At 35.4% G+C, this 16,804-nt stretch overlaps 3 protein-coding genes across 3 annotated transcripts; 2 read left to right on the top strand and 1 right to left on the bottom strand.

Moving 5' to 3' along the window:
* Positions 1-7,853: 7,853 nt before the first annotated feature.
* Positions 7,854-8,159, top strand: LOC140014193 (protein FAR1-RELATED SEQUENCE 12-like). Its single transcript, XM_072064614.1, has one exon. It carries the CDS (start codon positions 7,854-7,856, stop codon positions 8,157-8,159), a length of 306 nt encoding a protein of 101 aa, XP_071920715.1.
* A 9-nt stretch (positions 8,160-8,168) lies between these two features.
* On the top strand, positions 8,169-8,654 carry LOC113708223 (protein FAR1-RELATED SEQUENCE 5-like). Its single transcript, XM_027230686.2, has 2 exons — positions 8,169-8,370; positions 8,482-8,654. Exons 1-2 carry the CDS (start codon positions 8,169-8,171, stop codon positions 8,652-8,654), a joined length of 375 nt encoding a protein of 124 aa, XP_027086487.2.
* Positions 8,655-15,602: 6,948 nt separating this feature from the next.
* On the bottom strand, positions 15,603-15,953 carry LOC113708222 (protein FAR1-RELATED SEQUENCE 12-like). Its single transcript, XM_027230685.1, has one exon. The coding sequence runs from the start codon at positions 15,951-15,953 to the stop codon at positions 15,603-15,605; it is 351 nt and encodes a 116-aa protein (XP_027086486.1).
* Positions 15,954-16,804: the final 851 nt, after the last annotated feature.

Here is a 16,804-nt window from a genome sequence, read left to right on the forward strand (position 1 = left end):
CACAGCCTAGTTCTAATCTTATATATAAGAAATTAAGATTTCTTTGCTTTCAACGACAAAGTTGACCGTTAACTATTGTGGCATTTAAATGAAACTTGCAGTCAAAGAATTTAAGGGCTAAAAATGTTTTTTGCCCAATTCTTAGAGGGGAAAATGTTTTTGGTGATTTTTTTTTGCCCAATTCTTAAAGGGCTAAAATGTTTTAGTAACGTTTAACTGTTTAAGGGCTAAAAATGTGATCCTTTGCACAATTCTTAGAAGCAAATGTTTTTTGACCTATTATTGAGGTCTAAATAGCTAATTAAATGAATTATGAGAACCAAAGTGCAAAATGGAGCCTGATATTGGAGGTTTAGTTAACGCTTTCAAATTGTATATTCTTTTCACGATCGGGCAACGCGAGGTGTCTAGTTTGTTTCCATGACAATCCTGTTGCCCAATATGAATATTGGATCCTCCCTTACAACTTGTAACTCCTCAAATTTCTAGTATACCCCCAGTCATAATGGAAATTTGCCTTTTGTCTGGACTCCCTCCAACTTTTATTTCACACTTCTAAATTAACTCCTCGATTGAGTCCAATAAGAAAAACACCATTTTTGAGTTTTACATTAGAAAAGTAAAGACTTTTTAAAACAAGTAAAACTTCATCACTACTTGATTAAAGTTGGTTAGATAACATATTTGAAACGTTTATTGTGTTTGTTACGAAGAAGAAAACTTTCTAATTGAAATTTACTATTCATAGTGAACTTCTTTCTTATCTTGAGTTTTGGAGCAAATGAATTGTCTTTCACTAAGTAGACAATTAAACTACACTAGCACCTTACACTACCAAAAAATAAAAATAAAAAAGCATAATCACCTTATCTTTCTTATTCTAATTAATACTCCGCAGATGCAAAATTCGAATGTTAAAATCTAATAGCTAAGCTAGAACACAATAATACAACCTTATATGCTTAATTAAAATTCCAATCAAGAAAGACTTTCTATACCTAAAGCTAATTATACATTTTGGAAAAGAAAAAGAATGTTATTTATAATGTAGAAGGATAAACTAAATTTTGTGGGATGCCTTAGCAATTCAACTAATGCTTAAAGTAAGCATATAAACTAATGGCTTGTTTGGATTGCATTTTTCTAGATTTTTTGTAGAAAAATTATTGTAGCGATTTGATATATGTAGGTAAAAGATGATTGAAAAATATGTTCACGGAAAATATAGCAATTTTTCAAAAATTGCTACCCAAACACGGCCTTCCTCTCTCCCAATATCTTCTCCTCCCATCAGACAGCAAAGAAGTGCTTTTAAAAACTTGAGGGTGAGCAAATACGGTAATTATTGAATTACCAACCGAAATCAATTTGAATTTGGTGATTTGAAGTCGGTAATTCGATAATTTGATCGGTAAATCGGGGGTACCGATAGTAATTATCGAATTTGGGTCGAAATTGGATTTGAGGTTACTGAATTCAGCTTTATCGAATTCAAATTTATTTCCGTAAAACGGTACAATTTTACTGTTTTCAAATTCGAATTCTGATTCAAGTGTAATATGAAACAAATGTTACAACTCTTCCATACCCTAAAACCTAGTTTGGGAGATGAGATTTGAGCAGAAAAGAAAAGAAGAGAAGAGAAATGTAGCATTTCCCACGTTTGACAGTTTTAACTGAAACAGAAAGGAAGAGAATCTGACAGATTTGGAAGGAAGAAGAGGCTGCTACAGTTTAAAAAAATTTCCAGCCCAAATCGGGCGGAAAGCAGAGAAAAGCTAAGGAAAGGCTGCAAAAAACTTTTAGATTACCCATTCTATCCTTAAAAAGCTATTGAATGAAATATTTATTGACCAATGTATCCAAAATCACTTCCTTTCTTTCATAAACTCCCAAACAACGCTAAAATCTCTTCTCTTCTTTTCTTATCCTTTCTTTTCTCTCATAACTTAACCTTTCTCTTCTTTTCTTTTCTATCCTCAACTCACAAACTAGCTATAAGTCCTCAACTCTTCGTTCTGTTTCTTCTGCTTTCTCATTCCTTTGCACCCCCGCCGCACTTGATTCCACAGACAAAGCTATGAAGAAGACCACACCTCTCTCTCTTTCTCCATAGACCATGCCTCTCTCTTTTTCTCCATCTCGGCTCTTATTGCACAGTCCACAATCCACATCTCACTAGCTCACTCCAAGCTCAGTTTCACTCATAGAGCCTCCAGCAAACCAGCACAACCAGGACTATGGATCGTCAGTGTTGAAGCCTAAAAGTAAGTTTAATACTTTAGTTGCCCCAATTTCGTTAATAAGTTGCTCTAATTTCAAATTTTAATTGATTTTAAGCATGTGAATTTTGGGTGAAACCGAAACCTTAAAGGAAGAGGTTAAAGGGGTGATTTTTGAAGCATGTGTAATTTTTGATGAATAATGAAGGTGCGGTCGATCTAATGCTAAAACTTGTTTATTAATTTCATATGGAATTATGTAAGTAAAATTAAAGCTACGGTCGAACTACTTTTTGCTATTGCACCAGCATAGTAAATTAGTAATTACTACTGCACCATCAATTATCAACAGATTCTGCTCGACTAAGTTGATTAGTTCTAAACTCTTATTCCATTTTGTAATTGAATTTATATTTATTGATAATTGATTGTTGCACTAAATTGTATAATTTACTTGCTCAGATTTACAAAAAAAAAAAAAAAACTGAAACTATGTCTACCAATGCTGAAAGTAATCCAAGTCATGAAGAGCTGGAATAAGAAGGGCTAGGAACTCTTCCTCCTAGTCCGACTACACAAAACTGTGAGGAATCTGGTTTTGTCAAGAAAATAGGAGAGTACAAGAAGAAGTCCAAAACTTGGAATCATTTTCATGAAAAGCATGTGCAAGGAGTTTGTCATGCAATTTGCAAATACTGTGAGAAGGACATAGCTGCGAATCCCAAAAGTAATGGTACGATTCCCCTTAATACTCTTGAAGCAAAATGTCCTCTAAATCCTAAAAATAAGCCAACTGGTCATGCTACTTTATGTTTGGGTGAAACTGAAACCTTAGAGGGAGAGGTTAAATGGGCACTTATAAGTTGGAAATTTGATGCTGAAGTCATTAGAAAAAGCATAGCTTATATGGTCATTGTTGATGAGTTGCCATTTAAACATGTAAAGGGAAGAGGTTTTCAATATATGATGCAGACTGCTTGTCCATCGTTTAGAATTCCTTCAAGATGGACTATTTCTAGAGATTGTTATCAGTTGTATTAGATGAAAAAATTAAGCTGAAACATCTTTTGAAGAATAACAGTGGCAGAATTTGTCTAACAACAGATTCCTAGACATCCATTCAAAGGATAAACTATATGTGCCTCACTACCCATTTCATAGAAATGATTGGAAACTGAACAAAAAGATCCTAAATTTCTGTCCTATTGCTAGTCACAACGGAAATGAAATTAGTAAGGCCATAGAAAAATGTCTACTAGAATGGGGAGTTGATGATATTCTAACTGTTACAGTTGATAATCCAAGTTCCAACGATTTAGTTGTCCAATATTTACAAGGAAAACTTCAAAATTGGGGAAAAGCTATGTTAAGGGGGAAATGGACTCATGTGAGGTGTGTAACTCACATAGTGAATCTAATTGTCAATGATGGCATCAAAAAACTTGGGGATTCAGTTGATTGTATCAGGGCTGTAGTTAGATATTTTACACAGTCACCTTCTAGATTGAAAAAATTCAAGGAGTGTGTTGAAATTGAAAAAATTGAATGTAAAAGATTGCTCAGTTCGGATGTCTTTACTAGGTGGAATTCTACATATCTAATGCTAGATACAGCTCAGAGGTTTGAGCGAGCTTTTGAGAGGTTTGAGGAGCAGGATCCTTGTATGCTTCAAGAGTTAGAAAATCTGCTAACAAAATCTGATTGGACAAAAGCTAGATTCTTGGTAATTTTTTTGGAAAACTTTTATTAGCTAACTGTGAAGGTTTCCGATTCCAAATATGTGACTTCAAATAATTTTTTCATTGATATTAGTCACATTCATGGTATTTTTATTGAAATGGCAGCAAGTGACAATAATGAATTGAGTTCAATGGCAAGATCAATGAAGGAGAAATACAAGATGCTTAGCACACCTGCCTCACATTCTGCCTCTCACGCTTCTTCACTTTCAAGTGATTCTCAAAAGAGTAAAACTACATTTCATGGAGATGCCTCTAAAACAATCACTGATAGGTACAAGTTGGAGTTTAAGACGAGAAAAATGGAACTTGGGGGTAGAAATGCAAAATCTGAATTAGATAAATATTTGAATAAGGAGTGTGAGGAAGATGATGAGAGATTTGATATCCTGTTGTGGTGGAAGGCCAATAGCCTTAGATTCCCAATCCTTTCTAAAGCTGCTCGCAATGTGTTAGTAGTCCCAATTTCTACCGTTGCCTTCAAATATGCTTTTAGTACGGAAGGTCATGTTTTTGATACATTTAGGAGTTCTTTGACTCCTAGAATTGTACAAGATTTAATATGTGTTCAAGATTGGCTTTAGTCCTCCAAGATAGAATTGAATGTAGAAGAAAATCTGGAAGAGCTTGAAACCTTTGAATCTGGTAAGCTATCAAATTTCTTATTGTAGAATTTAAAGTATTTCTTTATTTCTAATAATTGCCTTTATGATACTTCATGAATTTTGTTTGCTCTTACAAAGTTGGTGAAGGTGGGAGCTGCTATAATTGACCTTTGAGAGGTCACAAATGCTAAAGTTTGAGTGTTGAGAGTTGAACCAACTCTTGTTGTAGTTTCTGGACAATGACTTTTCATTTTCGATTATGGAGTGTAGTTTATGATTTGTGGACAAGTTAATTTCGAATTTTATTTTTGCATTATGGACTGTGGAGTGTGAATTTTTAGTTTCACCAGTTTGTAGTTTGTGGATCAGTGATCCAACTACAATATGTGTTATAGATTGTGGAATATCAGTACTAATTTTAAGTTCATGTTTGTGGCCCAATTACTGTATTGAATTTGGTTAAACTTACTGGCTTTTCTGAAATTCAGTTAAATCAGTAAATAATCGAATTCCGAATTGAAATCAGATTGAATTTGAATTCAAAATTTTCTATTTCAATTACGAATTAGGTCGAATTTTTCCAGATTCATTTACTGAAAATTACCAATTTGAAACTACCAAATTACCGACTTCGAATTCGATACTCACCCTTACTTCAGTAGCAGCAAAAAATTTCAATCTAGTCACATTAGTTGACAAGATTTTTGGTGATTAGGTTTGGGGTGATTTTGAAGGTCAAAATTATGTATCCCTTCTTGAACCAAAGAAGATGGTGAACATTTTGTAATTTTGGATATCTAATTTCAATTTATACCTATCTTTGATAGGAAAAGCTTGAAGATCTTGGGATTAAATATGATTTCAGGTAAAAGTAGTAATTAGGTCTGAATTTCTCTTAGAGTTTGAAATTTGATCGGTGGTGGTCAAGGAAGAAATGCTATTTGTCAACGGCCAAAGTAGGTGGAATGTGTAGGAACGGAAAAAAAGGGGAAAAAAAGAGGGAAAACGGTTAAAAAAGTATAATATCTTATTCAGATACCCAAAACTAAAATGATTTTTCCAAACAATACATATTGTAATGATAACATAGGCCCATACTAATTATTTGTATATGATATCAATTCCAATTCCAATTCCAATTGTGGAGCATGAACCAAGCACTCCCCGAAAATCCCTGCTGCTAAAAAAAAGAGTGGAATAAACTCATGTTACGAGAAGATGGATATTCAAATATAAAATAATCTTTGCATTTATAATCAAATCTAAAGGATGTGTAGTAGTGCACACTTTTAGTCTAGAGGTAATATTCTCTTTCTATAATTCTTTTTGGTCCAATTGAGCCCTTTCTTTCCCTGATATAAATTAGAGTATGAATAAGAGTTACCATTGACCAAAAAAAAAAAAAAAAAAAAAAACCACTAGGCTCTAATAGCATATGAGTCCCTTCGTTTGTTTTGTACTTGAAGCCTTGAATTGGCTCAAAGAAATAAAAAATAAAGGGAAAACTCCAAAACTGTCATAGGTCCAATTTGTCTTTCTTTTACATTATACAACTGGTATAATCGGTGTTTTGTGGCAAGGCTAGGTGATGATGGATACGGGGCAGGAGCGGTCGTCAGGCCGACCGCTCCTGAACGGTCTTCTCACAAGCAAAACATGAGGAGAAAAATGATCCACGTCAAGAGGCTTAAGAAGGGGCAAAAACGACGCCGTTCCAAATTAAAAAATTTGGGCTTCCAAACGGAATCAGACGGAGCAAACGGTAGAGTTGAAATTTTGAAAAGCAAATTGAAATTTTGAATTAGCCGCACAAAACGAAATTGAGGGAAAAGACTTGGCGTACTCCGTCTGAAGATAGGGAGCTCAGTTTTCTTTTTTCAGAAACCTCGTATCTCAGTTTTCTTTCTTAGAAAACTGTAGCACAAAATTCAGAGAGCTGAAGGAAGAGGCTTGGCGTGCTCCGTCTGAAGATAGGGAGTTGACAGAAAACTCTTATCTTAGTTTTCTTTTTTCAGAAAACTCGACACAATTTCCGTCCGAGAGTGTTACCGAGAAACTGAGAAGAGACTTTGGTGACTGGTTCAGCAAATGTTGTATCCATTTTAAATGCTTACAAGGCTTGCAGGAAGGTAGAAGCAAACAGAGGAAATTCAACATGTCATAAAACACCAGATTCTATCCTTCAACTTAATAGCAGAAGCAGCTGCAGTCTCTGAATTTGGTGAAATGTAGAGTGTATTAGCAGACGAAGGTAACGTGACTGAACCATATAACTAACTGTGGCCAATTATTTGTCATCCAAATGCACATCTGTTAAATGAAGATGAAATTAGATTCACTGAAGACATCATATGAAGATGATAGAAGAATAGTAAAATTGTACCGTATCTGTGTGTGTGTGTGTGAGCATTTAGCTTTTCAGTGATGAACTATAATGGGATAGTAGTCATCGGAAGACCCAGGGGTATGTATTGAAATCAAGCGGAATTAGTGAAAGATGAGAGAAATAAAGTCACATTTAACAAGTGAACGAATGTACATCCTGTTGTAAATTAGTTACAGGTTATAGGTACTGTATTACAATTGATATGAATCATTGTGCATCTAATAGTTGGTCCATACTCATGACACAATCTTAGTTTGCCCTTCTCTCCTGACCATGCAGTGTGTATATAATGGAGGTGCAGAATTAAATGAGGTAAAACAGAGGAAAAGACCGACCTATGTGAATAATAAATGGGTGTACCTGGTGTTGTAAGTAAATTACATGATGTAATAAATATATTACAATGAGTAGAAAATGCTTATTTGGCCCTCAAAATATAGAAATAGTAAAAAATACGGAGTTGGCTTAGGCGGTTGTCATTGACGAATGACATAAGGTCCAGTGAACAAAGTACCTAGAACCTAAATATAATCATCCGAGTGGATGTACATACAGTTAAAATATACTTACAACATGTGACCAACACATTACAATATGTATAACTTATTGTACACGGAGTTGTATTTGTACATACATAATATCGTTGTCTTAGAGTATAATAGGATTTGGTGTACGAGTATTTGTACAATATTAATCATATCGATGAACGTAATAATATGATTTGGTATACGAATAATGTGTGTAACATAACACATTATGAATGGTAATATACATTTATGTTGTCGTTTATGTACATACCATTCATGAACTGCTGCAAATTAAGGTGTTTGATGCATAATTAGTAGGAGCAGAAGTAATGGATTGTAACAAATTGGTAGAAGATAGGACCCCTAAATTAGAAATGGAGTTCAATAGTGAAGAGGATGCGCACAAGTTTTACAACAACTATGCCTTTAAAACGGATTTTAATGTATGCAAAGACTATCTAAATAAAGACAAAGACGGTGTGACGACGTCTAGGAGATATAGTTACTGCAAGGAAGGTGTAAAACGCAAGTACGAAGGTGATGTGATGCCAAAAAGGACACGAGCGCCGACGAAAACAGGGTGTGGAACTAAAATGGTTATTGTGTTGCTTAGAGAGATAATGAAGTACCGTGTACATGACCTTATCTTAGAACATAACCATGAGTTGCACATTGCTTAATGTTCGCACATGATGCCATTACAAAGAAAAGTGAGTGAGGCTCAAGGATTCCAAGTTGAAACAAGCGAGGATGCTGGGATTTCATTGAAACAGAGCCATGAGCTTATGGGAAAGGAGGCTGGTGGGATGGAAAATGTGGGATATACTCGGGAAGACCTGAAACGATATCTTCGTACTCGACGGGAAAGGAGTTTGAAATATGGAGAAGCAGGTAACATGCTGAATTATTTTCAAGAGCAAACACTCGAGAATCCATCCTTTTTTCATGCCGTACAACTGAATTGTGAAGGGCAGATAACTAATATCTTTTGACTTGATGTAGGAATGTTAATTGATTACAACTTTTTTGGAGACGTAGTCACATTCGACACAACCTACAAAATAAATAAAGAATACCGCCCACTTGGAGTGTTTGTGGGTTTTAACCAACATAGGCGAATTGTGATATTCGGTACTGCCCTTATGTATGATGAGACTATAGATTCTTTCAAATAGGTATTTGGTACATTTCTAAAAGTAATGTGCGGAAAGCGTCCAAATACCATATTAACCGATCAAGATCACGCCATGGCAGCCGCTCTTTCAGTTGTCATGCCAGAAACATTTCACGGTCTATGTACGTTTCACATAAGGCGTAATTTTATGAAACATCTTGGCAATCATTACAAGAAAAATAGTGATATTCCATACATGTTTGGTGCCTGCATGTATGAGTTTGAAGAAGTGGAACAGTTCAATAGGGTGTGGGAGGCGATGGTGAAAAAATACAATCTTGAAAATAATAAATGGCTTTTCGAGTTGTATCGAATTCGTGATAAGTGGGCAAGGTGTATGATGAAAGAAAGATAGACCGCGGGAATGCAAAGCACCCAATTTAGCGAAAGCCTAAATGTAGCAATTAAAAATCATTTGAAACTGGATCATGATCTTGTGCAGTTCTTTAGACATTTCAATCGAGTGATTGATGATAAGAGACATAATGAACTCATCGCAGAATATGAAATGAGGCAAAAGCTCCCTATGGTTGGGTTGAGGCAAACACCTGTGCTTGTACATGCAGCAGAGACGTATTCACCCACCGTATTTGTTGCATTCCAAAATGAATATGGCGAGTCAACAGCTATGGTTATATTGAGACAACAAGATGCAGGGATGTTTGTAGAGTTTGCGGTCATGAGATATGATGGAGGATCTGAAAGAATAGTGGTATTCAATCGGAATGATCTAAGTGTACATTGTAGTTGCAAAAAATACGAGAATGAAGGAATTTTGTGTGGACACTCATTGAAGGTGTTTGATACCGTAGGCATAAAGACAATTCCTCTTGAATACGTTAAGAGACGATGGACAAGAAGAGCTCGAGCTGGAGACTGTTTTGATCGGTAAGGACGGGAAATTATAGCTGATCCAAAAGCAATCATTTCAACTCGTTATCGGGAGCTCGCTCCAGCCATGATTAAGGTCGCAACTCGAACAGCAATGTCGGAGGACACCAGTAAAATAGCAATCACTGTCACATCCGATTTGGCAAAGAGAGTTGAACTCTTCCTCTCAGAAAGCGAAGAGCAACCTTTGCAAAATCAAAAAAATCTGAATGTCGAGAAATAGGATAAAATTGAAATTGTAAATGAAATGAGGGAGGCAGTAGTCGCAAGAGGCATTAAAAAATGAGGTGGTGGGAAGAAAATTAGAATGATGCGAAGTTGGGTTGATAAATTTGACAGAGTAAAAAGAAAATCTAGACTGTCAAGGACTACACAGACTACGGTATGGATCAAATTTTGGTACTAGGGGAACATTTATGCTAAAACTAAGTTATCGTTATACTATTAACTAAAGTTTAGGTACCATTAATTATGAAATAATATTATTGCCGTGTCAATACTGTAGGTCTCAGAATCGGAGCCGACATCTGTTTCATTTGAGGAATACATGTTTATGGGATGCTGTTCATCTACTGATTCTGTTTCGATTAGTATAAAATGGACATGACTGTTGCTTTTATTTAGATGTTTCTAACAGCATAAATAGTTACATTGATGTTACATTGTGTGATAATGTTGTTATGGCCGTCATCCCTCCTGATATACCTATTTTATTTGTCTTATACAATGATTTGGCCCATACGAAACTCGTAGACCCATTCAATGAGTCAGACAGTGAATGGCCCTCCAAACGCTGTTGCTCCTGATATCGATGAAAGTGAAACGGTATGCATATATTTAGTAGTTAAAATAAAGACCTTCTTATTCGTGTAGTAGAACTATCTTTTTTTCTTTAATTGTAATTGTGGGCACCCGAACGTTGTCAAATCATGCAAATTATGTAGTTAACGTCTGTTCGCTTTAATAACATATTATTTTTTATTATGCGAACCTCCACCGTTTGACTAATCAGGGGCCTCCTGCAAGTGTCCCTACAGAATGGATGCATCCCAGATTATCTATTTTTTTCAACCATAACGCCGTCAGAGATATTTTAATGGTCTGATATATCATTTTTGTTATAATGTCTAGTCTAATTTAACGTTATAAGTGAGCAATATAGGCACTGGTAATGATTTGTGGACAGCCAATTACTTATACTACGTAATGTAAGAGGAGCGTGCGGCAATTTCAACACACTGTGATGTTGATGCATATCATGTATTTGCACCATCACCGCAGGTGACAAACTTTTATCATTAAAGCACATGTTTATGTAATATTGTTAATTGGAGACTTGGATATCGTATATCATTAATTGTATGTTTCATTAATAATATTTGCTGATTTGCCATCGTTTCGCATTTCAGGGAGGAAATAACACTCAGGGATTGCAACTACGCGTTGATGTGGCCTCTCCCGAGAATGAGATTGATGAATGATGTGTAACTATACTTTTTGAACGAGACATTAAGTGGCTGTTCCAACCTGAAAATTCTGCATATGTATGTTACAAGCAATTAATAATCTGTTACAACTTATTGACGAGGTTGTACAGGCACCATTGATGTACGAGGATCTTTGTATTACAAGGATGAGTATTACGGATAGTATCACAAGCTTATATCAGTAGGTATTACTCCTTCAGTATAGAAATGAAGTTACAATTGATGGCTCGGCTTGGTTCCCATTGACCACATAATAAGTAACAGTTTCGTAGAAGAACATGATATTTCGTTGGAACTAATTTGAAAATAGGGTAACTAATATTTAAAATACAACAAATTTTGATTACGCGATGTACATTTTGAGTTACAACCAGTTATGTATATTTTACAAATCATTACAACTAATGAATTTGCAATTGACAGTTTTTCGGATATCTAGTTAAAACTAGTGATATTATAACTAGAAATTCCCTGATATTACAACTAGTGATACTACAACTAGTTAATATCCGATGAACATTTCCTCTTTTCTTGTATGTGCTATTGCCCTCGGTACAAACAATAAGTCCTCCCCCCAACACATAAAATTTCTTAGACACTTTAGTAAGTATCTAATAAGAACATAGAGATGGCCGATTTGAACCCCAAAACAATTGATGTAGCGAGATCTTCTCGAACATTTCATTAAATTAGCGAGATCTTCCTGAACATCATGCAATCTACTGGCTGTTCTTTGGCACCCAAGAATTTGATTTCTGTGTGAACCCTCTATTGATGACACTGCAATTGAAGTTAGAGGAGGATTGAAGAATACTAATAACAAATTTCAGGCACGGGTTCATTGTCACCCTTCAGTAGAATAAAATGGAAAGTGTGAAGAATAAAACGAAAAAATTTTTCTCTAACTGGGATATAATACTGCAACCACGCCCTTTTACAGTGCGCAGGACCCTCACAATGTGCTAAAATATGCCTAGACAACGCATTCCAGGCCAAACAATTTTGTCATGGCAGTAGAAACTGTAGAGTTCGATGTATGCCATTGAACTATGTCAAATCTGTTCAGACAATAAAACAAATTATGCAGATTTTGTAATGAAATGACCTGTGCACCAATATTTAGAGTCACGTGTATAAAGAGTTACACATCAGTGACCTGTACGTTTCACTATGTACGGATTGTGTTACAACCAGTTAGGTGTGTGTTACAATTCATTATAACCAATGAATTTGCAATCAGCAGCTTTTCGTCTGCTGTATTTAAAACTGAATAATATTCCAACTAGATATTCCCCGATGTTACAACTAGTGATAATACAACTAGTTAATATTGGATTAACCTTTCCTCTTCTCTTGTTTGTGCTATTACCCTTCAGATAAGCTGGCAGATAAGCTGGCATCAGACAGCTTATTGAATTTTTCCATTTTTAAAATTCCTTCCTGCAACCAATAACATGGACGAGTATGAGCAGTGTAAAAGACATCAGTAATAGTGCGTTGGCTCGTAATACCAATTTAGATATGATGCTGACAAAATTTAGCACATAATAGGATACAGTCCAAATTTCAAACTCACAACTGCTAGAGGTTCAACGATGTAGCGTTCAAACTTCATACTTTTGGTAGTTCTTCCACCCCAATTCATGAGAAGGGCAAACATGTCAACCACCTAATCAATATCTAATGGTTTCCAAAACATGTAATTGACTGTTACAATTGCGTTTACGTATCACTAATCAATCAATAAATTGACGCTCAAATTTTTTTAATAAACATAATAAACTACTGACCCGATTCGATACATGCATGCCATTTTCGAGTGTCTTCAAGTCAAGCCGTGTCAGTGAGAATTGAAACATTTGAATAAGTATGTCCCTATCAAATCCGAGCCACAATTGAACGATTTACTAATAAAAAATAATCGTACTCCAAAAAACGGACATGTAATAATGAAGTCAATTCTCATCCATTTTCATACTATTTTCCTGGGCCATCTTACAATGAACCACATGCGTACTTATCGAAGAAAATGGCTCACAAGATCGAATTAATAGTTTTGTCAAGAATCTTACTTGGGATTTTTGTTGGGGTCCCATGCATATGCAACCACATTTTTATCGTACATGCTTACTGTCACAGGTGCAGGTAGAATGAACTCCGCTGACCGCAGAACGATGCTCTTCTTTGTTGCACGTGTAGACTTGTGCTTCATCTCAACGTCAGGACCTCCTAAAAAATAAAGAACATGCATTTCACATACAATTTATCTGTTGTTGTGTAACAAATTGTAAAGCATTTTGTAACAGTATTCAAACACAATGTAACTAACAGTCTAGAAACATCAATCGATTAATTTTCAAACTCACTGTAACTGTCCCAATAACTATTTTGTAACGCCCTTCAAACACACTGTAACTAACACTCTTCAAACAGTTTTGTATTAATTTTCAAACACACTATAACTTCCCAATAACTATTTTGTAACAACCTACAATCACACTGTAACATGTAATCATCAAACATGGAGTTTTGTATTAGTTTTCACATTCTAACTTCCCAATGAAGTATTTTGTAACAACTTTCAATAACATTTAACTTTCTAATAACTATTTTGTAGCAACCTACAAACACTTCGTAACTAACAGTTTACGAATATGGAGTTCTGTACTAATTTGCAAACTATACCTTCCCAAATAACTATTTTGTAACAATTTTTGAACATACTGTAACTTCCCAATAACTATTTTGTAACAACCGACAAACACTTCGTAACCAATAGTCTTCAAATATGGAGTTTTGTATTAATTTTCAAACTGCAACTTCTCAAATAACTATTTTGTAACAGTCTTTGAACGCACTATAACTTTCCAATAACTATTTTGTAACAACCTACAAACACTTCGTAACTAACAGTCATCATATATGAAGTTTTGTATTAATTTTTAAACTGTAACTTCCCAATAACTAATTTTATAACAAACTATAAACCCACTGTAAACAGTCTTTAAATATGGAGTTTTGTATTAATTTTTAATCTGTAACGTCCCAAGTAATTTTTTTCGTAACAATCTTTAAACACACTGTAACTTCTTAATAACTATTTTATAACAATCTTCAAACACGATGTAACTAACAGTTTTTCAAACACACTGTAACTTCCCAATTGGCTTAACATGACATTAGGCTTATCTGGATGTGGTTGAAATAAAGTCATACTTAATTATTATACTCAATTCAGTTTGTCGTGTCCGTTTTATATGCAGCTGACATTGGTGTGTTATAACACTATGCCTACAAGTTTTGAATGATGACTAGTGACAATTCAGACCCATATACATAGCATCATGATGGTATAAACAGAGTTACCGTGTGTGTATATAGTTGTTACAGTCATGTTATTTGAATTAGAACCTTATGAATATTATAACTGTACCAACCTTTCCACTTTCGACCATATGATCGCAACCTACATGGTGCTTCTAGCTGATGTAGATGTGACGTCGATGCACTAGCGTTCAAAGGTGGTTGCACCGTTGATTGATCTTTTTCGGCAAGTTCTATGACATTTGACCTATATTGCTCATGCTCTTGCTCTTGAAGGTGTATAATGCTTCCTTGCTCAGTTGTTGTCATGGTGGCCCCTTGTTGCAATCCCTGACTGATGTTATCGGATACGACTGATGAGGTAGGAATTGGATTCTCCATGCCCATTACATCTTCATTCAGCTCTAGGTTTGGAATGGCTTCAATATTTGTCCTCGTATTAGCATCGTCTTCTTCACTCTGCAATGCATTATACTCAACTTCTTCAGACCCTTCCGCATCAAATTCATCAGCATCATCCTCCTCATCGTTGCCCCCTTCTTTGGCAGATTGAAATTCCAGCTCTTCTTCGGTATCAGGACTCTTGTGCATTGTATAGTCCTCCTGTATAGGTTTTTTTTCCTTTGTCCAATGCTTCAGGCCCAGAAGTGGAAGCTTTTGCTCTTGGCTGAGAAGCGAGCATTTCTGCAATCTTTAATATTCTTCGTTGGCTGCTAACAGCAATGTTATACAGCTCATTTAACTCAACCTGCAGTTACATGACGACATTATCAATCCATAAATGACCCACATGCTCTCAAGAATGGAATACAATACATGCATATACAATACTACATTTAAGTGAAAGTTCTTAATTTAATATTTGTACTGCTGGCTTAGATTCTATAACTTTAAATTCTATGGTAATAAATAAAATGGTCAACGCGAACATCAGGCCAAAAGATATTAGTTATCTGCCCTTCACAATTCAGCTGTACGGCATGAAAAAAGGATGGATTCTCGAGTGTTTGCTCTTGAAAATAATTCAGCATGTTACCTGCTTCTCCATATTTCAAACTCCTTTCCCGTCGAGTACGAAGATATCGTTTCAGGTCTTCCCGAGTATATCCCACATTTTCCATCCCACCTGCCTCCTTTCCCATAAGCTCATGGCTCTGTTTCAATGAAATCCCAGCATCCTCGCTTGTTTCAACTTGGAATCCTTGAGCCTCACTCACTTTTCTTTGTAATGGCATCATGTGCGAACATTAAGCAATGTGCAACTCATGGTTATGTTCTAAGATAAGGTCATGTACACGGTACTTCATTATCTCTCTAAGCAACACAATAACCATTTTAGTTCCACACCCTGTTTTCGTCGGCGCTCGTGTCCTTTTTGGCATCACATCACCTTCGTACTTGCGTTTTACACCTTCCTTGCAGTAACTATATCTCCTAGACGTCGTCACACCGTCTTTGTCTTTATTTAGATAGTCTTTGCATACATTAAAATCCGTTTTAAAGGCATAGTTGTTGTAAAACTTGTGCGCATCCTCTTCACTATTGAACTCCATTTCTAATTCAGGGGTCCTATCTTCTACCAATTTGTTACAATCCATTACTTCTGCTCCTACTAATTATGCATCAAACACCTTAATTTGCAGCAGTTCATGAATGGTATGTACATAAACGACAACATAAATGTATATTACCATTCATAATGTGTTATGTTACACACATTATTCGTATACCAAATCCTATTATTACGTTCATCGATATGATTAATATTGTACAAATACTCGTACACCAAATCCTATTATACTCTAAGACAACGATATTATGTATGTACAAATACAACTCCGTGTACAATAAGTTATACATATTGTAATGTGTTGGTCACATGTTGTAAGTATATTTTAACTGTATGTACATCCACTCGGATGATTATATTTAGGTTCTAGGTACTTTGTTCACTGGACCTTATGTCATTCGTCAATGACAACCGCCTAAGCCAACTCCGTATTTTTTACTATTTCTATATTTTGAGGGCCAAATAAGCATTTTCTACTCATTGTAATATATTTATTACATCATGTAATTTACTTACAACACCAGGTACACCCATTTATTATTCACATAGGTCGGTCTTTTCCTCTGTTTTACCTCATTTAATTCTGCACCTCCATTATATACACACTGCATGGTCAGGAGAGAAGGGCAAACTAAGATTGTGTCATGAGTATGGACCAACTATTAGATGCACAATGATTCATATCAATTGTAATACAGTACCTATAACCTGTAACTAATTTACAACAGGATGTACATTCGTTCACTTGTTAAATGTGACTTTATTTCTCTCATCTTTCACTAATTCCGCTTGATTTCAATACATACCCCTGGGTCTTCCGATGACTACTATCCCATTATAGTTCATCACTGAAAAGCTAAATGCTCACACACACACACA

Source organism: Coffea arabica, chromosome 9c (assembly GCF_036785885.1).
Source record: "Coffea arabica cultivar ET-39 chromosome 9c, Coffea Arabica ET-39 HiFi, whole genome shotgun sequence".
Taxonomy (NCBI): domain Eukaryota; kingdom Viridiplantae; phylum Streptophyta; class Magnoliopsida; order Gentianales; family Rubiaceae; genus Coffea; species Coffea arabica.